Here is an 18,958-nt window from a genome sequence, read left to right as displayed (position 1 = left end):
CAAGCGGGGGGATGGGAGGGTGAACTTGGAACACCAGCCAGGCAGAAGTAAGCGGAGGCGCTCATGATCTCTCTACCTGTACCCATTCAGCCTTTTCCCAAATGATCTCTTGCTTTGGGGAAGCCAAACAGCTTTAAAGGACAAAGCCAAGGGGTCTCGCAGGGGGGCTGCAGCTGGGAGGCCCCGGAAACCTCCGCCGATCGGCCCTGGGCTTTGCCTCCCATTGCATCTAGTGCCAACCCATTGCCAAACTGCCTTGGGAATGTTCCTGCCTGGCCTCGAATTATGGCCCTGGGATCCATGCCCTAGGAAATGGGACATAAAGGAGGTTTTGGAAAGAAATGAGGAAACAGCTTCTTTGGAGAAATATCTACATGCGCAAGACAGCAAAGGGCTCCCACCTGCCTACGAGCGTGGCTGGAGATGATGAAGCCGGTTTCTTTGCCATTCTCCCACTACTCCTGGCTGCCTTGGGCTTCTCTGATTCTTTTGAAGCCAGAAACCCAAGAGGCCCTGTTTTTTAGGAGCTCGGGGAGACAACAGTACCCCTGCCAAGGAACAGAGCATAGCCCACTTGTAAGCATTTTGAACAAATTCCTGTTGCCTCTTTGTGTGGCCAACCCTTGTGCTGCCTGTCCTATTGGGCAGTGGGGCTAGGCATCTGGGCGTCCATGCTCTGCATGTGGTGCGTGGAAGCAGGCAATGGAATTTAAATGGTGAACGGCTCCCGTGGCCTCACTGTGCAGAATGGAACAGGTGTGCGAAAGTCTCTCTGCTCTCTTGGGAAAGCCAGGGGACTCTACCAATGGCTAGGATTGATTTGGGCAGACACCATCTGTCTCCAGCAAACAGTCTGCCCTCCCACCCTCCCACAACCACCCACCTTAGAGCCAGTGCAAACCAGAGCTACAGCCTAGGACAGCCTGTCAAGGTTCTACAGGAAGCTCCCCAGGAGCCAGGCCCGGAGGAGCAAAGGTGCAGAGTGGGTGAGAAGCAGGCAGCCCGCTGAGCTGTTCTTGCTGGAAGGGACTCCCCCCGGCCCAGTCTCCCATGCCTTTGGGAAGGGGCTGCTCGCCCACATTTCTCAGCTCCAGCTTGATCAGCTGGGAAGATCCACCAGATCAAGAATAGTGTCTAAACCGTGACCTTGGCAATGCTGTTCTGCTTGCTGCCCAAGCCAGAAGCAGGTGCTGTAGTGGAACAGCATCTATGTAAAGAGAAAGCACTTGGACCAGAAGGGGCAGAAAACTGCAGAGGGCAGGCAAGGCCAGCATCTCTCCGAGGGCCCAGGAAGCACTGGGGGCCCACCTCCCACTCCCCAGTCCCTTCCACTCCATCTTTCCTTCCCCGCCTCCTTGCCCCGAGGCGCCAAGCAGCAGTCCGGGGAGGGTCCAGGCTCACGCTCATTAAATCTCTGTGGGTGGCATCACCCTGAGAGCCAGAGAAGGGCAGAGGTGGGCAGGGGCAGGGAGGGATGTGTGGTGCCTAGGCAGGGACGCCTCGCTGGGCTGGAGACAAGGGTCCAGGGGCAGAACCGCGAGGCAGTAATTACAGGGGACGCCCTGCTGGAGACACCCCGTGGAGGAAAGCTGGGTTAGGACACGCGGGTGGCCCTGTTGGCACTATTCCTGGCCTGGCAATTAGGCCTTTGGCAAACCCAACCTGTGTCCCGGCTGTCCTCTCTCACACCCTGTCTTCTGGCGGCTGGGGCTCCTCCAAGAGCCATCTCCAGGGGAGGGTTAGGTGGCCCCGCCAGCCTGTTGGCAGAAGGGGCCTCCCCTCTACTGGTTCTGGAGCCAGTAGCGTCCTCTGACATCGTCGGGGTGGGAGGGAAAGTTCCATATTGCACTTGACTGTCCCCTTCCGGCCAAGTCCACTTCCAGCGGGAAGAGTCAGCTGCTGCCCAGTGTCCAGAAAGAAGAGTTTTTTTCATATTGAGACCACCCAGATGAAATGTCATGGCAAACTTGATTAAAAAATAAAAAAAGAAGGGAGCAAAATGGACACTAGGGGGTAGGAGAGAGGAGCAACCTAAAGGCACTGCGCATGCTTGGTGGGGCAGGGAGGGACAGCATCGTGGCAGAGACCAACCACATCGTGACAAAAGGAACAGCTTCGGGCTCTTCAGAAGCCAGAGTTTGCCGCACCGAGTTCTCCCAGTCCTTTCAAGAAACAGGATTCGTTTGCAAGACGCATGACGACCACAACAATGATGACAGGAAGGCTTCCAGGAGGCTGACCGAGTCCTCCCACGCCTCTGGGCCCCCGCAGAGCCAGGCAGCTCCCTGGCAGGGCCGTCTGGGACCCTCACGGCTCTGGAGTGCTTTCAAGGTGCTGGTCCCGCGGGGGAAGGAGGTGGTTGGCGAGGACCCCTTCCAGGGCTGGGGAGGAGAGGTGGGCTGGGTTACAGAGCCAGCAGGGTCGGGGAGTTCAAGGAGTCCGAGGACTGGTCCCCGCTGCTACTGCTCCTGCGGTGGGCCTTGGAGCAGGACTCAGAGGGCGAGGCGGGCGACTCCTGCTCCAGGACGTTGGGATAGGTGAAGACGAGGTTCGAGGTGCCCGGAGTGATGGCGGGAGTGGAGGTCACCACGATGGGCGTGTGCAGGGGCTCCTCCCCGTAGAAGCCCCCAGCGATGCTGATGGGCTTGATGACGGAGCGCTGGCCCTTGTCCAGCCCGGCCGCCGAGGAGGAGGAGCTGTCTTCTTCCAGGGGTTCCTGCTTCACCACCACCGCACCGCCCCCGCTGCCACTACCACCACGCATGGGCGGTAGCCCGGTGGTCGGGGGCGACCGGCGCTCCTCTGGGCTGACCTTGCACACGGGGCCGTGGGCCACCAACATGAACTCCAACCTCTCCTTTTCCTTCTGTAGCTCCGCGATCTCCTTCTGCAGGCCTGACTTCTCCTCCTCCAGCTCCTCTGTCTCCTGCGGCAGAGAGAGAGAGAGATGTCATCAGGGAGCCAGGTACAGTCCCGAGCACGCCTGGGATGATTTCATGCAGTGCTGCAACACATTTCTGGAAGCAGAGATTATCATCAACCCATTTCACAAAGGAGGAAATAGAGGTTTGGGGAGGTTTTTAGGGATAGGCCCATAATCACTGAGCTAACAAGGGGTGCATTGCCTTGGCACCAGGGCTGTCTCCTGGGTACCCAGAGGGGTGGAAAAAGAGAGAGCCACATGGAGAAAAGATGCCAGAGTTTAGCTCTCTTCCCTCCTCCCCACCCCCCAGCTTAACTATGGCCTCAAGACTGTAAGGAACAAAGAAATACCATACTCTGAGCCACATGAAGACGGTGACATCACCTGCCTGCTACTATGTCCCCAGGGCCTAGTCCAGTGCCTGGCGTGGGCTCAGCCGGAGCCAGTATCATGGCCCAGCAGGTGAAGTCACCACCAACAGTGCCATCATGTCATATCAGGATGCTGGTTGGCGTGCCAGCTGCTGTGTTTCCCATCCAGCTCCCTGCTGATACAGCCTGGGAAGGCAGTGGGGGGTGGCCAACAAGCTCGGGGCCCCTGTACCCACAGGGGAGACCAAGAAGAAGCTCTGCCCAGCCCCAGCCACTACGGCTATTTAGGGAGTAAACCAAGGGATGGAAGACTCTCTCTCTCCCTCTCTTTCAAATAAGCAAAGTAATAATAATAATAATAATAGCAGCACATGTTCAACCAAAGTCTGGGGGCCCTGGGCCCCCTTCTTTTACACAAACTAGAGATGCAGACCCACATCCAGGCACACAGGAGGAAAAGGCAGGCGCTCCCAGCTTCCGGCCCACTTTTCCCTAACGTGGATTCCTGCTTACGGCCGAGGAGGCTCCGGCAAGCGCTCTGGGAGGCAGGGCACTGCGTGTTCGGAGCAAAAACAAAAAAAAACTTTCCATTGGTCTCAAGGGTCTGACGAACATCATGTGCCTGCAAGAGGCTTCCTGTGGAGGATGTGGCTCAGGGGCCTGGCTGCGGGGAGGCGGGGAGCAGGGTGTGTGGCTTCTGGGAGGCAGGGCGTGTGGGAGAGGGCCCTGGGTGGGGGTGGGGGACGACGCTGGGTGGACTGTCATGGGGGTCCACGCAGAAGGGCCTGAGAAATGCAAGGGTAGAAGAAGGGTAACACCCAGAGCTGCTCCCTGTGGTGGGGTGGGGGCCGTGGGAGTGACCACCTGCCAGGAGAGGGGCATCACCACCAGCACTGTAAGACCCTCGCAGCACACAGCGGACCCCGAGCTGGAGCTGCCAGCCAGGCAGAAGGAAGTATAGGCCGTGAAGGAAGGATGTTGTCATGGCCCTACCTGGGGTGGTCTCCAGGACTGACCATATCTAAGACCCTCACTTTGAAAATATCTCCCCCAGGAGAGTCAGCCCTGGGGTCTCCTGCACACACCCCTGCCTGTCCACCCTCCACTGCCCCTGATGGCTTAGAGGAAGGCATCGTGTGATGTTAACCAGGTCATGCCAGGGCCTCTGGGTCCCCAGCTGTGGGCAATGAGGCAGCAGACGAGTGACTCACAAGGGCAGAGGGAGGCACGAAGGGCTCAGTTCCAGCTCCATAAAGGAGGAAGGACCTCTGCTTCCCACCCCAGACCAGAGCATGGAAGCCAGGCTGCACCGCCCTTACTGGCAGCAGGCACGGAGGTGGTGGCTGGAACCTTGGGAAGTGGCCGTGGAGGGGGAGCAGGTCTGGACCCGCCCTGGCTCCCACCCCCGGGTGCTTCCACAGCACTGCCAGTCAGAGACACCCATCCCGAATGGAAAAGGGTGTGCTAGGCTGTCCGGTTCTCCCAGGCCCAGCCACTGGCAAAGACTACATCCCCAACTCATCAGACCAGTGCTGACCCACACGTTGAAAGGAAGGAGTGTTCCAGCAGCTGCAGGGTCTCTGAGAGCGAGGAGAGGGCTGCAGCCCACCCCGAGCCCCCTCCCGTCCCGCAAGGTTCCTACCGCCTGCAGCTTCTCCGTCAGCTCCCGGCGGCGGTTCCTGCACTTAGCCGCAGCCAACTTGTTCCTCTCCCTGCGGATCCGACGCTTCTCTTCCTCTTCAGGAGACAACTGGAAACCAAAGTCAAGGACCGGGATTAGGAACCGGGCAAATGGTCTGTCGGATATATCCGATATATATATTTATATTAAATATATATTATATATACAATATATATATTATATATATTATATATTATATTATATATGATATATAATATATTAAATATATTACGGATATATTTGCACCAAAATAAATCTAGCTGGTAATTCCGCTTTGCAATGCAGTGTTTGAAATCGCCTTGTATCTTTAAGTTGACTGCTGAGGGGAGAAGGGAAAGCAGGATGAGTTTGGACCAGCTCTCAGGTCCTGGGACACAGTGAGGTGGGTGGAGAGGCAGAGGAGGGGAGCCTCCTCATCCCCATTTGGTTAAAGGGTCCCTACACAGGTCAGAGCTGCCCAGGCAGTGGGGGAGGGCTGCCCAGGCGGCTCAGGGCTGCCAACTGTTCTCCCCTGAGGATGCTGTGCTGTACCTGGCACACATGAGGCTGCTGGAGAGGAAGTGCAGAAGAGGGAAGGTCCCCGAGGTGCCTGCCATCTATCCATCTAACAGACACTGTTCTAGGGGTTGGGATTTCTCTCTGAACCCAACTAAACAAGATCCTTCCAGCAAAGAGCCTGTGACCCAGGGCCTTATGCAGAGCCAAGTTAGGGACTGGAGACTCACACCAGAAGGCAAGAGCTCTGCCCCACTGGACAGGATCCTCCTAGAGCTGTGACCCCTAAAACTCCCCAGCCAGGCAGAGGTACCCCAAGGAGGTAGCAGAAAGTCACATCAAAGGAGGCCATTCTATGCAATGGCCAGGCTGCAGTCCTACTAAGTGCCCAGAATTTAGACAGAACCAGGAAGACTAAGACCTGGGCCCCACCCCAAGGGGCAGAGGGTGGAGGTTGAAGGGAGTTAAAGGCAGGTCAGAGTCCCAGCTCCCTACTGCCCTATGATCTGTGGCTACGATGTCCTCAACAGCAGGGCCCACCATGCTAGAAGCCCAGCCCAGCCATGTCTGCCCTGACCCATGGCCCCGCCGAGATCATGGGGTCACTTGACCAAGGTCTTGAACACCTGCTGGGCCTAAACCTGTCTGACAGGAGCCCGAGGGAGTCCCTGGGGCTGGGTGAGGCCACACCCCTGTGGGGCCCAGGCAGCCTCGCAGAGCCCTTGGTCCACTTCCAGCTTTGCCCGCCTGGAGGTGTCTCCCCATGTGGTACGGGAAGCTGGCATCAGATCTGGGGACAGCCAGATCAACGTGGCTACTGCCTGAGTGTGTCAGCACTGCCACAGACCCACCCAGAAGCCACACACACACACACAAACACACACCCCCTGCCATCCCCTGGGAGGCCCCGCCCCAGGGGGCGGAGGCTGGGAAGGCGGAAGTTCTGGGTGGCAGAGGACGCCAGTGCCCAAGCGTCCTTAAAGCTTCCGGATGATTGTCCCAGCTCCTGCTGATGTGGGATAAACTGCTCCTTGGCCTCTCCCTGCCTCCCCAAAAAGGAAGGAAACTCTCCAGACAGATTGTATTAGGGCATGCCTGCGAGGTGGGGTGAGACAAGTACAGGGCAGAGGTTCAACAAGGGGGAGTCCAGTCCTGATCCTGGCTGCCAGCTCACTGTGTCAGTCTAGACAAGACCCTGCTCCTTCTGGGGGCCTCGGTTTGCCTATCCATCAAATGGGTGCAGAGCTCTAAAAATCAGGAAAAGAAAAAAAAATTAAGGGTCCTCAGCTTCCCTTCTAAATTCAAATGTCTACACTGGGTGCAGGGCAGGCTGAGAAGAGAAAGCAGGGTGCTCAGGTGGCATCTGGCTATGCTGTTCTGCTGGCTTCAAAGAGGTCCTCCCCAACCCAAGCCTGTCCAGACCTCCTTCTGGGTCACCAACATGCTGGGAGAAGCCAGATTGGTGGGGATTACACAGCCTTGCCCCTTCAGCCGTCTGGAGGAAACATATTTGTCAGGCATCATAATCAGAGCCTCCACAGCAGTTCTCATTGCAGCTACAGAAAGCAGCAACGAGGGAGCTGGCTGGGAGCTCAGCAGGTCCCAGTGTGCTGGCTCCAAGGCCTGGCTCAGTCCTGCGAGGACCACGGCGCCTGAAAAAGCATCTAGTTCTCCAGGGCAGTGATCCCTGTGGATTCAAGGTTTGCTGGAGACTGCTGGCCTGGGGTCCCCCATCATCCACTAGGAGCCCCACTTAAAGGCCTTATCTAGAACACTGTCCCAGGGTCCCAGGGTGGAGACAGACAAGCAGTACAAAGAGTGAGGGCTTCCCAACTTCCCAGTGGGACAACAATGGTGCTTGGGCGATTTCATGACTAAAACACAGGCTCATCGGGGCATGGCCTTCCAGAAGCAGCACTGCACGGGGCGTCCTGGGAACTGGAATTCAATCCAGAATCCCACACCAAGCAAGTGTGCATCTGCGCCCAGACGACATCAACGCACTCCCTTCTCTGTACTTCTCTTCCCGAGCCCTGGAGTGGTAGGTGGATGCCGGCTAGATGCCGTCTAAATGCCGCGTACCCTGGCTTCACTCCCAGCCCGCTTCATTCCTTGTCAAAGCTAAGCCCCTCAGGGAAACAAAGAGCTGACATCTGACCTCCCCCTTCTTCTCCCCTCCCCTCTCGCCCAGCTAGAGCTGCTGAGCAGATTCCCAAGGCCCCAGAGGCATGGGTTTCTGCAGCCAGAATTTCAGACATTTGACATGGGCTCTGCTTCAAGTCAGAAGCCTGGGGACATAGGGGCAGAATGCAAAGTTCCGGGGGCAGGACCAGCCCAGGGCCGGGTGGCTGGTCTGTGCTGGGAGCACCCATAGCCAGGGCTCCTGGGCTGCTTGGCCTGTGGCCCTTCTGCAAGGAGGACACACCTGCCACATGCAAGGTGCCTCCCCACGGTCACACAGGAGGCGAGGACCCTAAAGCCCTTTTTCAGCAGACGCTAGAGCCAGACCTGACTCTCGGGTCTCCAGGCAACAAGGTAGAGGAGGCCGTCCTCATCCTCTGCCTCCTTTGTCTCCCCAGTGCTTCTAGAATAGTCACCTTGTTCCTACCCGTCTGTGCAAAGGCATTCTATATTGAAGAGCCTCTCCCTGCAGCTCCCAGCCACACTCCCAGCCACGCTCCCAGCCACACTCCCAGCCACGCTCCCAGCCACACTCCCAGCCACGCTCCCAGCCACGCTCCCAGCCACTGACCGGCGAAGCCATACCTGCTCATCTCTCCTCCTGCGGCCCACGGTGGTGCCAATGGTCTTGATCACGCCGGGCCTCGGGAGGGCCATGTGTCCAGGGACAGAGGCCAAGCCCGGCAGGGGGCTGTACGGGTGCGAGCGAGGGTAGGGGTTGGACATGGAGGTGATGACCGTGGGCTGCACCATCCACTGCAGGTCCTGGCTTGTGGTGATGGCGTTGATGGTGGGGATGAAGGCACTGCCCGAGCCAGGCATATCTACCCGGAACTTCTGCAAGGAGAAAACAAAAAGCTAAAATTGAGCCAGGAGATGCTGCACAGAGCAGGAGAAGCAGGAGTAAGGGCGGAAAAACAACCCACAGAGGATGAGGGACAGGGCTTGGTGAGCAAGGTCAGGATCCCAGAAAAGTCATGGGCAGGTCTTGCATGTACGAGTAACAAGGGGACCATAATTCTTCCTAGCGCCTCCTGTCCTGTGTGCCCCCCTGGTCTGGGCTTCTGCTGGCTCCAGGAGGCTGCAGTTGTACTGCAAATAACTTCCAGGACCCCTTGGTCTCCAGCCGCACATACTCAGCACGCCCTCTCTGAAGCCCTCCCAGGTGGACACCTGCCAAATGCAGACCAGAGCCTCAGTTACCTGCCCGTCATTCCCAGAACACAGACGCGCGACACCCAGGAAGGCGTTAGGATCCCACAGGAAGGCCAACTCCATGCAAAGGTACCTTCCACACCAAGAGCCCACAAAGTGGCAGCATCCGCAGGCTGGCTCTATCCCGCCTCCAGCCCTTCCCAGGCACCTCCCTGGGAGCAGACAGGCCACGACTATCTTCCCACCTATCTCCCAATCTGTCTGCGCTCCCAGGTGTGTCTGTGGGAGATGGCGGACTGTGTGTTCAGACTTTTCCCCCTACCCCTTCATTTCAGCTAAGACCACATTCCAGGGCTACGCTTGCACACACACACACACTCACAGCAGGAAGCAATCAATTTAGAATATAAGATGATGACAGAGTATGAAAACTAAAGTGGGCCATTCCCCTCAGCAGCTGGACTTGACTTTTCTTCCAAGGCAGCTCCTAGGAAGTGCAATGAGGAGCTAGGAGGGAAGCATCCCTTCCCCTCCCTCACACCAGCTCTTTGGGGGAAAGCCCCCCACCCCCGTTATGGAACCCAAGGGAGCCCCTCATCCTCGGGGATTCCTATATCTAGGGGTGGGCGAGGATGCAAGGACGCCAATCCCAGGGGCAACTTCCTGGGAGCTTAGGAAATGACAGACACCCCACTACTGTCTAACCCAGATTATCTCGCCGAGTCTCCCTGTGAAGTCAGAACGGTCATTATCCCCCGTTTTAGAGGCAGACATTTAGGCTTAGAGAGGATTAAGGAACATATCAGGGCTGCAGAGCTAATAAGCAGTGGGCTCAGTTTGGCCTGATAGAGAGGCCCGAGGGGCTCTCAGACCCCAGCACCACCCATGCACCCAGGGAGGCCCCCAAGGGCCTTTCTGCCCCACTGTCATTAGCAGTGATGCCATCGTGACCCCCTTACCCTCACTTCCCGCAGAGGCCCCAGGGGCCACAACCACTGCCGTCAGCTCTGGGGGTGACGGGAGGCATTCTGCGATGGCAGCAGCAAAGTTATCCAATGCAGTAGATCCTGGGATTCTGTGTGCAGAGCTGCCCAGGGCAACGGACTCAGATGCCAGGGGCAAGGCTATCCGCTATAATGCATGCCGAGATTCTAGGACGGTTGCTGGATTCTGGAAGTCTAGGAGCAGAGCAGCCACCAGCTATGGGTCTAAGCAAGTAGACAAGGACAGAGTGCAAAGACAAGGAAGAACCCAACCAGGAAATGATCTTCCCTGCACAGACACCAGCAGCTGCGCCTGGGACAGGGGCAGGCAGAGTCTGAGGACATGAGAACAGCCCGCGGCTGCTGGCTGAGGAGGCCCAGTCAGGAGGCCTGGGTCTGAGCCTGGTCTAGCTTTGCCCCTGGGGCCAACCATCCAGATGGCAGGGGGCAGTCCTAATGGGGAACTCTTCATCGGCCAAGGTGAAGATTAAATGAGCAGCTACTACTGGTAATCACAGGCTGGGGAACACACAGGTGTTCCTTCAACTGTTTTTGAAGAGCTCATTAAAATGAAAAAAAAAAAAAAAATCACCACCACCACCCGAGTCAGAGCTTCAACATTAGAGTTCCAAGATAATTCGTTTAGGGTGGAGTTGGGATGGAAGTATTTTTAAAAACTGGCAAGCAGGTTCAAATGCACAGCCAGGGTGGAGACACACTGCCCATCTCATTCCATGGCGCTGTGCATGCCCCTCCCACTTCTGGGAAGCTCCCAACTGCTTCACTCTCTTTCCCCAGCCCGAGCCAGGGTTCAAGTTGGAGTACACCCAGGCATCCAGCATTAGGGTGCCAAGGGACCCCCCCCCCAGGAAAACTCGCTCAAGAGCCTGCCCACCTGCAGCTAGGGAAAGCAAAGCAGAAAACCTTGGAGGCTCCTGGCATGCACCAGGCAGGGCCCTGGCAGCTTGGTCTAGACAAAACAAGGCAGCCATAAAAACAAGGCAGGAGGTAATGACTGCTCTGAAAGGATCTCACACACCTTGTCTCAGGCAGGAGGCAAAGCCATCTGGCTACTGCAGCCAGCTCCAAACTCCAGGAAAACAATGGCCCAGCCCCTGGGGCCCCAGAGCTGATAAAGGCAGGCAGCTTTTGTCTCCAAAAGGAGTCTGTCAGGAGAGGCTCACAACTCCTTTGTCAGGAGGGCATGGGGCTTGCCAGAACTCCCCAAGTGCCATGCAGAAGGCAACAGGACAGTAGCCCATAGCCCATTAGAGGTGAGGCCAGGAGGCTTAAAGTTCCAGAATTCCAGCCACACCAACAAGGTGCTGGGGTCAGCCACAGGTCCTTGCTGGGGCTGAATGCTGCTTCACTGTGGCCCAGAGGACATCCCGCAGGCAAGAGACCAAGCTGCCCCAGCTGCGGGTGTTAGGGCCGCTTGAACACCACCACTCCAGTGCCAGGGGTGTGTCGGCATTGAGGGGGTACACGGGGTTCCCCAGGCCCTGCTCTTCTGGGGCGTGTCAAGGCCTCCTCCAAGGCTCCTGTTCCAGGGACAGGGCAGCCTTACTGCCTGTCAGAGTTCTTCCATGCTTTGTGTCACCAAGTCACCCTGGTGACTCCTGGGTGGGCAGGAATTTGTATAAAAGGACCAAGTGACCCCACGGACCTTCCAGAGCTGTTTGTCAAACATGTGCCGGGGAGGGCCAGACAGCAAATATTTCCATCTCTGGGGGTCTCTGGGCCAGCTCGGCTCTGCCGTGAGAATGGGAAAGCAGCCCCAGATGGCAGGTAAACAGCACGCATGCCTAGGCTCCGGGAGACAGTCACAAAAATACCCAGGCTCTTAGTCGGCTGACCGCTGACCTCAAGCGTCACCGTCGTCTCCCATGCTCAGGTTGGAGGAAAAACAAGACAGATCAGAGGCACTGCTCTAACCAGGGGCCAAGGGGAGTGGCCTCTCCCACACCGGCTTGGATCTCCAGACCTTCAGTGCAAGTTCAAACCCAGACAAGCTTCGGGAGGGCGGTTCCCAGGGAACTTTGGTTCTCCTGCGGCACCTCCAGGTGGAGCTGCCTTGTGAGATGTGGCTGCTATGGGCTGGAGCGGAGCAGAGCAGGGAGAGTGGACAGGAGGCCAAGGATAGGTGAGAGAAATCCTGCAGTCCAACAGCTGCTGATGTCAGAAAATACTATTTTGCAACCACTACAGGGCCTTCTGCCCAAGGGTGTAAGAAAGAGGGTGTGCGCACCCATTTGCCATAGGCCTATGGGGCAGACAGCTTATTCCAGAGGCTGCCGAATCAGCCAGAAAACCTAACCTCTGAGGTGGACATTACAGTCGACAATGCTTCTGCAACACAGTGATTCCCATCTGGACCAACGAGCCTTCACACCACAAGCCCCCAAGGACTCCAGGAGCTGCCCCATCAGGCCAGCAGGTTCTGACTGTGCATGGCTAGGCAAGGTCCAAGCGCCTTAGGAATCCCTAGTGTAGATTCCCAAGAAGGAAAAAGCAAATTTCCAACAGCAGCCCCGAAGATGCCCCTACAGAATGGGGGCAGAGGCCAAGCCAGGGTCAAGGTTGCCTGCAGCCTCTCAGGGGGATGCAATGCAAGGCAAGGGCTCCCTGCATTTCTACCAAACTAGGGCCAGTGTCTCCCCAAGCCTTCATGCCTGAAGTTGGCCAGTCCATCTGGGCTCTGCCCTGGACAGCCCTCTGACCCTGCCACTCACGTCCAAGGGATCACCACTCTTGCCACGATGGAAGTGTCACCAACCACCCCCAATTGGCTAGCGCTTTTACAGGACACCGAAACCACCCTAGTCTTCCCCGCACTATCCCAGCCCCTGCAACAACTCCTGGGGGGGAATGCAGGAAAGCTGGGGAATAAATAGAGAGCAAGGAACTGGTCCTGTGGCTTCCTGATCGGGTCCAAGGAGCCGGAGGTGGTGGGAAGCCAGGACAGAGGGCTTAGCTGCAGTCAGAAATGTGGCAGCTGCCGAAGTCACCATACCCGGCACAGCGCCCTTAGCCGCCTCTCCTGCCTGCTTTCCAGCCATAAGCCAGAAAGTACATGTTCTGAATTCTCAAAACCACAATATTTAGTCCTGTTTCACAGACAGAAAAATAATCCAAGACACAGATAGGGGTTGGCCCCAAAGGTGGCTGCTGCGGGGGAGGGGAGACAGAGGGGGTGCTGTGTCCGGAGGAACATTCTCCCAGTTAGACTCCAGGACCAGCAGCACCAAGACCTGGGGTGGGATGGGGGAATGGGATTCTATTTTAGCACCAATTTGATCACCCTGATTTTTCATGTCAGGTTTGGCTCCAAGGATCCTTTGATGATTTGCAAAAATCCATGTCACCCTTCCCAGAATCATAGTTTCAGCTGAGAAAGGTGTTGCCACTCCAAGGAAAGAGGAGTATGGTGGATCCCAAGGGCTACGACTGTCTGGGGAGCGTGCCCGTTCCAGCGTGCCCGTTCCAGTGTGTCAGGTAGCAAAACAACACAAGGGCCCCGACCTCACTGTCAGCCGCCCAGAACAGCAAGACGGGCAGGCACGCTCTCACCGTCATGGAAATGCACTCAGGGCTTGTCAGAGGAAAATTCAGCTGCCACTCAGACAATACTTGACTGCTGTTTCACCCCATTCACTTTGATGCAAAAGCAAAGCTAGCTTCCACCATCGAGAACCAGCGGAACAGACAAATTCCTGGGATAACGTTTTGTTTGATCCTAATCTACAACATCTGGCAGATCAAGGCAAAGGGGGGGGGAGAAGCACCCAGACCCTTACTACACGCCCCCACCTCCCCTCCAGTTCTGTATGACACCCCCTCCCCAACACAAACACATCCCAAAACAAGCCTTGGGAACTTGAAAACACCGTGCTGGCATCCCAATGAACAGACACTCCCAGAAAAAGAAAAAAAAAAACCACTTCTTTTTCAACCTGGTTTTATTTAGAACAAAATAAAACTCATCTTGGAAGCAAGAAGTATCTAGTTGGCCACTGTTACATAGCTGGCATTTATTTGTCCCTAATTAAGAAGAAAAAAAAAAATCCTAAGAATTCTGAAAACCAACCGGAATGAACACACTCGGGTTGGAAAAACACATTCCCCAGAGAGTGCTTCTGCACATGTCCTGTAGGGTGCGCTAGAGAGGTGTGTTTGAGGCTGACTTGGGAATCGCAGTCATTTCTGGTAAAAGTTCTTTGATGTGAGGAATGTCCCAGCCTGGTACAGTTGGCAAAAGTTCACTCGGGGAATTTTGTGTGTATGTGTGTGTGTGCGCGCGCGCGTGTGTGCATCTTGGGAGAGGGTGGTTAAGGAAGAAGAGAGCTAGTCTGGTATTCCTTGCTTCCAAAAAGGAAATACCACCTCTTCCTCCCCCCTCGGCTCCCCACCCCCGATTTATTTTCCCGAGCTATCTGAGAAGCAGACAACTGGCAGCCTTGGAAAAGTCCTGGGCCCTGGTTTTGTTTTGCTTTTTCATTAAGAGGGGCCCAGCTGATGAAAACACGTTATGAAATGACCTGTGTTTGTGTAACTGGCGGGATTGCGTAATGGCCAGGCCCTGACTCCATAATTGTCCAGCAGCTGAGCAGGGCATATATCTGTGAGGTGTTTTCCTAGGAAAGTTAGAAGAGAGCAAACAACAACAAAAAGAAAGAAAGAAAGAAAAAAGCCAGGAGGGGGAGGTGTGCACTGTCGTTCCCGACCAGACAGAGTCACCAGTGACCTAGCTCGCAGATGAGAACGACAACTGCAACAGGAAATATTTTTCATGCTTTAAGTTCCTGCCATCTACAAGAAAGAAGCTTTTAACAAAGACTTGTCTGCCCCCCACCCCACCCCACCGCCACTGGAAGGCACAGTCCCTATGTGAGCGCAGAGGCAGCCTTCGGCAGAGGGACGCAACAAGCCGGGAAGATTGAAGCCCTCTGAGAAAGAGTCCTGGGAATAATAATAATAATAATAACCAATATCCACTTGTTCAGAGACACAAAAACAACAGAGCAGTGACTTGGACGAACTGGCCAACTGTAAGGCCAGCAAGCAGGGAAGCCCGCGTCCGCTGCCACCAAGTCTCCCAGTAAAGGAAGCGGAGAGAAATAAAGTGATTACAGGCATTATCTGGGGTGTAATAAAGTTACCATGGGCCTGGGATCGGGTGGGGTCAGAGTACAGACTTGCAAGCTAACACAAGCTTCTGAGATCACGCCTTGGGACCACAGAACACTGCTGTTCAAAGTTGGGGGCCAGGAGAGAGAAATCCTCCCCGCTCTCCCGGCCGCCCCCTCCGCCCAGCTGCCTGCATGGAGGTGCCACAGCAGAGCTGTGACCGCCTCACCGGAGCAGCAGCTAACCCTGCCAAGGCTCTGCCTTCAAACACGCTGCTCGGGCCACGGGGCAGGCGTCTCTGAGCACCCCGCACACTGGCTGTTGCTAATTGCAAAATCCTCATGTGTTACAGCATGCTAGGAATTAGCCAACAGCTGCTTTGTGCTTCGGGAATGAGGCCCCATTACGCTGCTGGCCTGAGTTCCCTTCCTTCTTCCTAGCACTGGTTTCCTGTCTGATTTTCTTCCAAAACAGGGAATTGCTTCCACTCACATCCTGGGCTCCAAGCCCTAGTGACACAGATCACTCAGCCGGGGCTCCGATGTCCGCTCTCACTTCCCATCCAGGCCCCGGGCAAGCGACGCTGGGATAGTTTAATGACCACTGGCACCTACGTGTTGGTCAAAGGAAGGGGGAAGAAATCTAAAGACCCCTCCCTGGTTGGGGGAGGTGGTGGGGCGGGTGGGGGTGTCTCTTACACCAGAACGAGGGAGTAGATATCACACATGACTGCAGTCTATTTGCCTAATGATCTTCCAACTGTATCGCAAGCAAAGGGGCTGGGGGAAGCAAACAGTCAAGCAGCTTTGCAGATTCGACTGTCCACGTATTTCCTCTGTGCTCCTGATGGAAGCTGCACTGAGTGAACCCTCCAGCACCTCTGTAGTGGAGGGCTAGGGGAACCCCAGGAGAGGCAGTGGGAAGACTCGGAGGAGCCACTTGGGGGACTCACCGGGTATGAGGGGTCACTTTAGAACAAGGTAACCCTTCTCTGAGACAGAAGACAGCCCTGTTTCTGTGAGATCCCCCCTCCCTGCAAGACTCCCCTCCTACCCACCCCCCCGCGCGACCCCTCCTGCCTGGCTGGTTTCTGGAACAATGCCAATGCCCCTGGATGGAGGAGTAACTCTTCGCGCAGCCAACTTGGCCAGGGGCTCCCACAGATGGGAACCAAGGTGGCTTCAAGTTGTAGTGGGCCTGGGGGAGGGGCTGCCCAACCATCAGAAGAGACAGAGCTTGGGGGAACTGGGGGCGGCCAGGCAGGCGGGAGGAAGGTGCTGCAAAGGGCAAACTCCCTACTGGCCCCTTGCTGGTATTTATAGGTGCACAAACCCAGGCACAAGCCCTCCAGTGCAAACCAGTCCGGCCGCTTTAGAAAGGAGTTGTTTTTCTGCCTCCACAACCACGCAGGGTCCTAAGTGATGTCTCTTCCCCGCCGGCCACCTAACTCCAAATAAGCCCAGACGCTCAAGGTGCGCGCGATCAGCGCTGGCGCCTACGCACCACCCCCTCCCCTCCCCACCTCCCCGCCACCCCAGCGCCCCACCACCGACCCTCACAAGGGAAGGCAGCATGAGCCAATTAAAGCCGCCTTCTTCTTCCTTCCCGACCTTCGCACCTGACTCCCAGAGCCGGAGCCGCCACCCTCGCCACACTCCGGATTTCTTGAAGGAGCCCATGATTCTGAGTGTTGCCCGATCTCTTTCAGAAATAAGCTAAGACGGATGGAGAACGGAAGAAGGCGGGGAAAGGGCTTCCCTCCGCGGAACAGGGTTCCCGGGTGTCGCGAGGCGCCAGCGGGTGCCGCGATCTGGTCCGTCCTCCCGGGGAGCCGGGGTCGATAGAGACGGATGGGAACGGGGCGTTCCTGGAAGGAGGGTTAACAGGTTCCCGGGATGGGGACTGCCGACCGTTCCAGTTGCCTATGTGAGATGCGGGATAAATGGAAGCACGCGTCGGCTTAGCTTTTTAAGCCCACTTCTCGCTCCACTTTAAAAAGACTTGCGGGTGGGGGAAGAGTAGCTGATGGCGGGGACGGCGGCAGGACAGGACGAAAATCCAGAACTTACAACAGTTACCCGAAGAGGCCGTAGTCCCGCCAAGACCGAGAAAGGGAAAAAGGAAGCAAAAAGGAGGCAGTGTAGTAGTGGAGGTAGTGGTGGTGGTAAGAGGGCGGGGGTCCGCCCGCGCCGCCAGGTGCACCCAGGACCCGCACTTACCTGCTGGCCGCCACCGCCACTGGAGTAGGACTCGGCGTGCGCAGGAGAGCCACTGCTGCCCCGGGACGAGGTGTCAAAATTCCCGGGATAATCCTGGTACATGATCCGCGCTGGGGGCCCCAGAGGAAACAGGGTGCTTCTCTTCCCCCGCCCTCGCCGCGGCCGTGCACCGGCTGCTGCGCGCTCGCTAGTCCGCCGGCAGCGCCGCGGGCTCCGCTCTCGGCTCCCGGGCTTTCACCCACGGCAGCGGTGGGGCGCCGGCGACCGCGTCCCCCGAGCGCCTAGCACCGCACTTCTTCCCTTCTTCGCGGGCGCCGCGAGACCAGTTGTCCACACGGTCCCTCCCTCTAAAAAGTCGGCGCCGCTCTCAGTCCCTCCCCTGCGCGCGCCCTCCCGCCCCCGCGCGCAGCCGGAGCCCGACCGGGATCCACGGCCACCAGAATCGGAAGGAAACAAAGACTCGGGAGCCCCAAGCGATCGTCGCCTGCCAGCTCTGGGGGGACACCCTTCTTCCCCCTGTTCCCGTCCCGAGGTGCAGGCAGGACCGACAAGGCGAAAAAAGAAAAGGCTGCCGGCTTGGAGAAACTTCTATTTCCTCCTTTGAGAAAGGGAGCCCGAGAATAAACTTCCTGTGGCCCACTGGCCGCCTGAGTTACCGAGCGGCTCGGACACTTGACTCTCGGCAGGCGGCGTGCGCCCGGCCCGCGGCACGGCGGCCCGCAGGGTTCCAGGTGAGCCCGCGCTCAGAGGGACACGGCCCCGCAGCCGCTCCGACGCCCGCACCCCTGCCCTGGCGCCCGCTCCCGAACGGGCCCGCCTCGCCCGTCCGCGCCTCTCTCCCTCTCCCTCTCTCTCTCTCTCTCTCCGTCCCCAACCAGGAGCGCCGCTCGCTCGCTCGCTCGCTCGCTCGGAGCCCCTGCGCTCTGCCCGAGATGAGTCACTACAATGGCACGAGTTCAACTCCACACTCTTTATTCTCCAGCCCCTGTACCATGTGGATTCACTCACGTCAATCTTGCTGGGAGGAGCGCGCGAGGAGGCGGGGTGGGGACCGGGCCCGGGAGGAGGGAGGAGGCGGGCGCAGCGCTCCCCCCCCCCCCAGCCCCGGCCCCGGCTCGCGGCCGCGCTGACGCCAGCCGCACGCCCCGCGCGAGGAAGGAAGGCGGTGGCGAGCGTGGGTGCGGGTGGCCCGCGCGGTCCTGGGGGGGTTGGGGGAGAGCCGAGGCGGTGCTGGCCTTGCCCACCCCCGCCCACCCCCGGGCCCAGCGCCCTTGGACTGTTCCATTGGCGCACGTTGCCAAAGATGGTCATTTGCGTTACAGGACGCGAGTGCGGGGTTCCTCGCTTTCGGGTGACGTGGAGGGAGAGGGATTCCCTCGCCCGCTCCCGAGCGCGCCGAGGCCTCCCCGCCCCGGTAAGGGGCGCGGGGCGGGGCGCCGAGAGCGGCCGCGCGGGGCCTTGGAAAATAATCACAGCCCTGATGAAGACGAGACGGGCGGGCTCAGCGCGGCGCCAGCGGCAGGCCGGGTGCGCACAGGCGCTCGCAGGGAGGGCGCGGTCGTGCGCGGCGCCGCCCGGTGCAGCGGGCGCCCCCGGGCGCGTGGGGTTCCCGCGCCGCCCTGCGGCCGGGCCTCGGAGGGGTGCGGCCGCGCCAGGCGGGGCTGGCCTGCCTGTTTTTCTCTGTGTGGCGCGCTGCCCACTGCTTCCCTTTTTGTGTGTGTGTGTGTTTTTATTGTTTTGGGTCTTACAATTAATTTGCGAGGAGTAACCTTGAAGACGAAATTAACCAATCAAGACATTCCGGCGGCCTTCCGTGCCAGGCA

General features: G+C 57.7%; 1 protein-coding gene across 1 annotated transcript; it reads right to left on the bottom strand.

Annotated features, from left to right (window-relative positions):
- Window positions 1-1,810: 1,810 nt before the first annotated feature.
- On the bottom strand, window positions 1,811-17,974 carry LOC121166286 (fos-related antigen 2). The gene is made up of 4 exons (XM_040995414.1): window positions 17,136-17,974; window positions 8,237-8,488; window positions 4,937-5,044; window positions 1,811-2,926 (listed from the first exon to the last, which is right to left on the bottom strand). Exons 1-4 carry the CDS (start codon window positions 17,235-17,237, stop codon window positions 2,405-2,407), a joined length of 984 nt encoding a protein of 327 aa, XP_040851348.1. The 5' UTR covers window positions 17,238-17,974; the 3' UTR covers window positions 1,811-2,404.
- Window positions 17,975-18,958: the final 984 nt, after the last annotated feature.

Source organism: Ochotona curzoniae, unplaced genomic scaffold (genome assembly GCF_017591425.1).
Source record: "Ochotona curzoniae isolate NIBS_2020 unplaced genomic scaffold, NIBS_Ocur_1.0 patch106, whole genome shotgun sequence".
Classification (NCBI taxonomy): Eukaryota; Metazoa; Chordata; class Mammalia; order Lagomorpha; family Ochotonidae; genus Ochotona; species Ochotona curzoniae.
The sequence above is the reverse complement of the archived record's forward strand: the minus strand, read 5'-3'. Positions and strand labels throughout refer to the sequence as shown.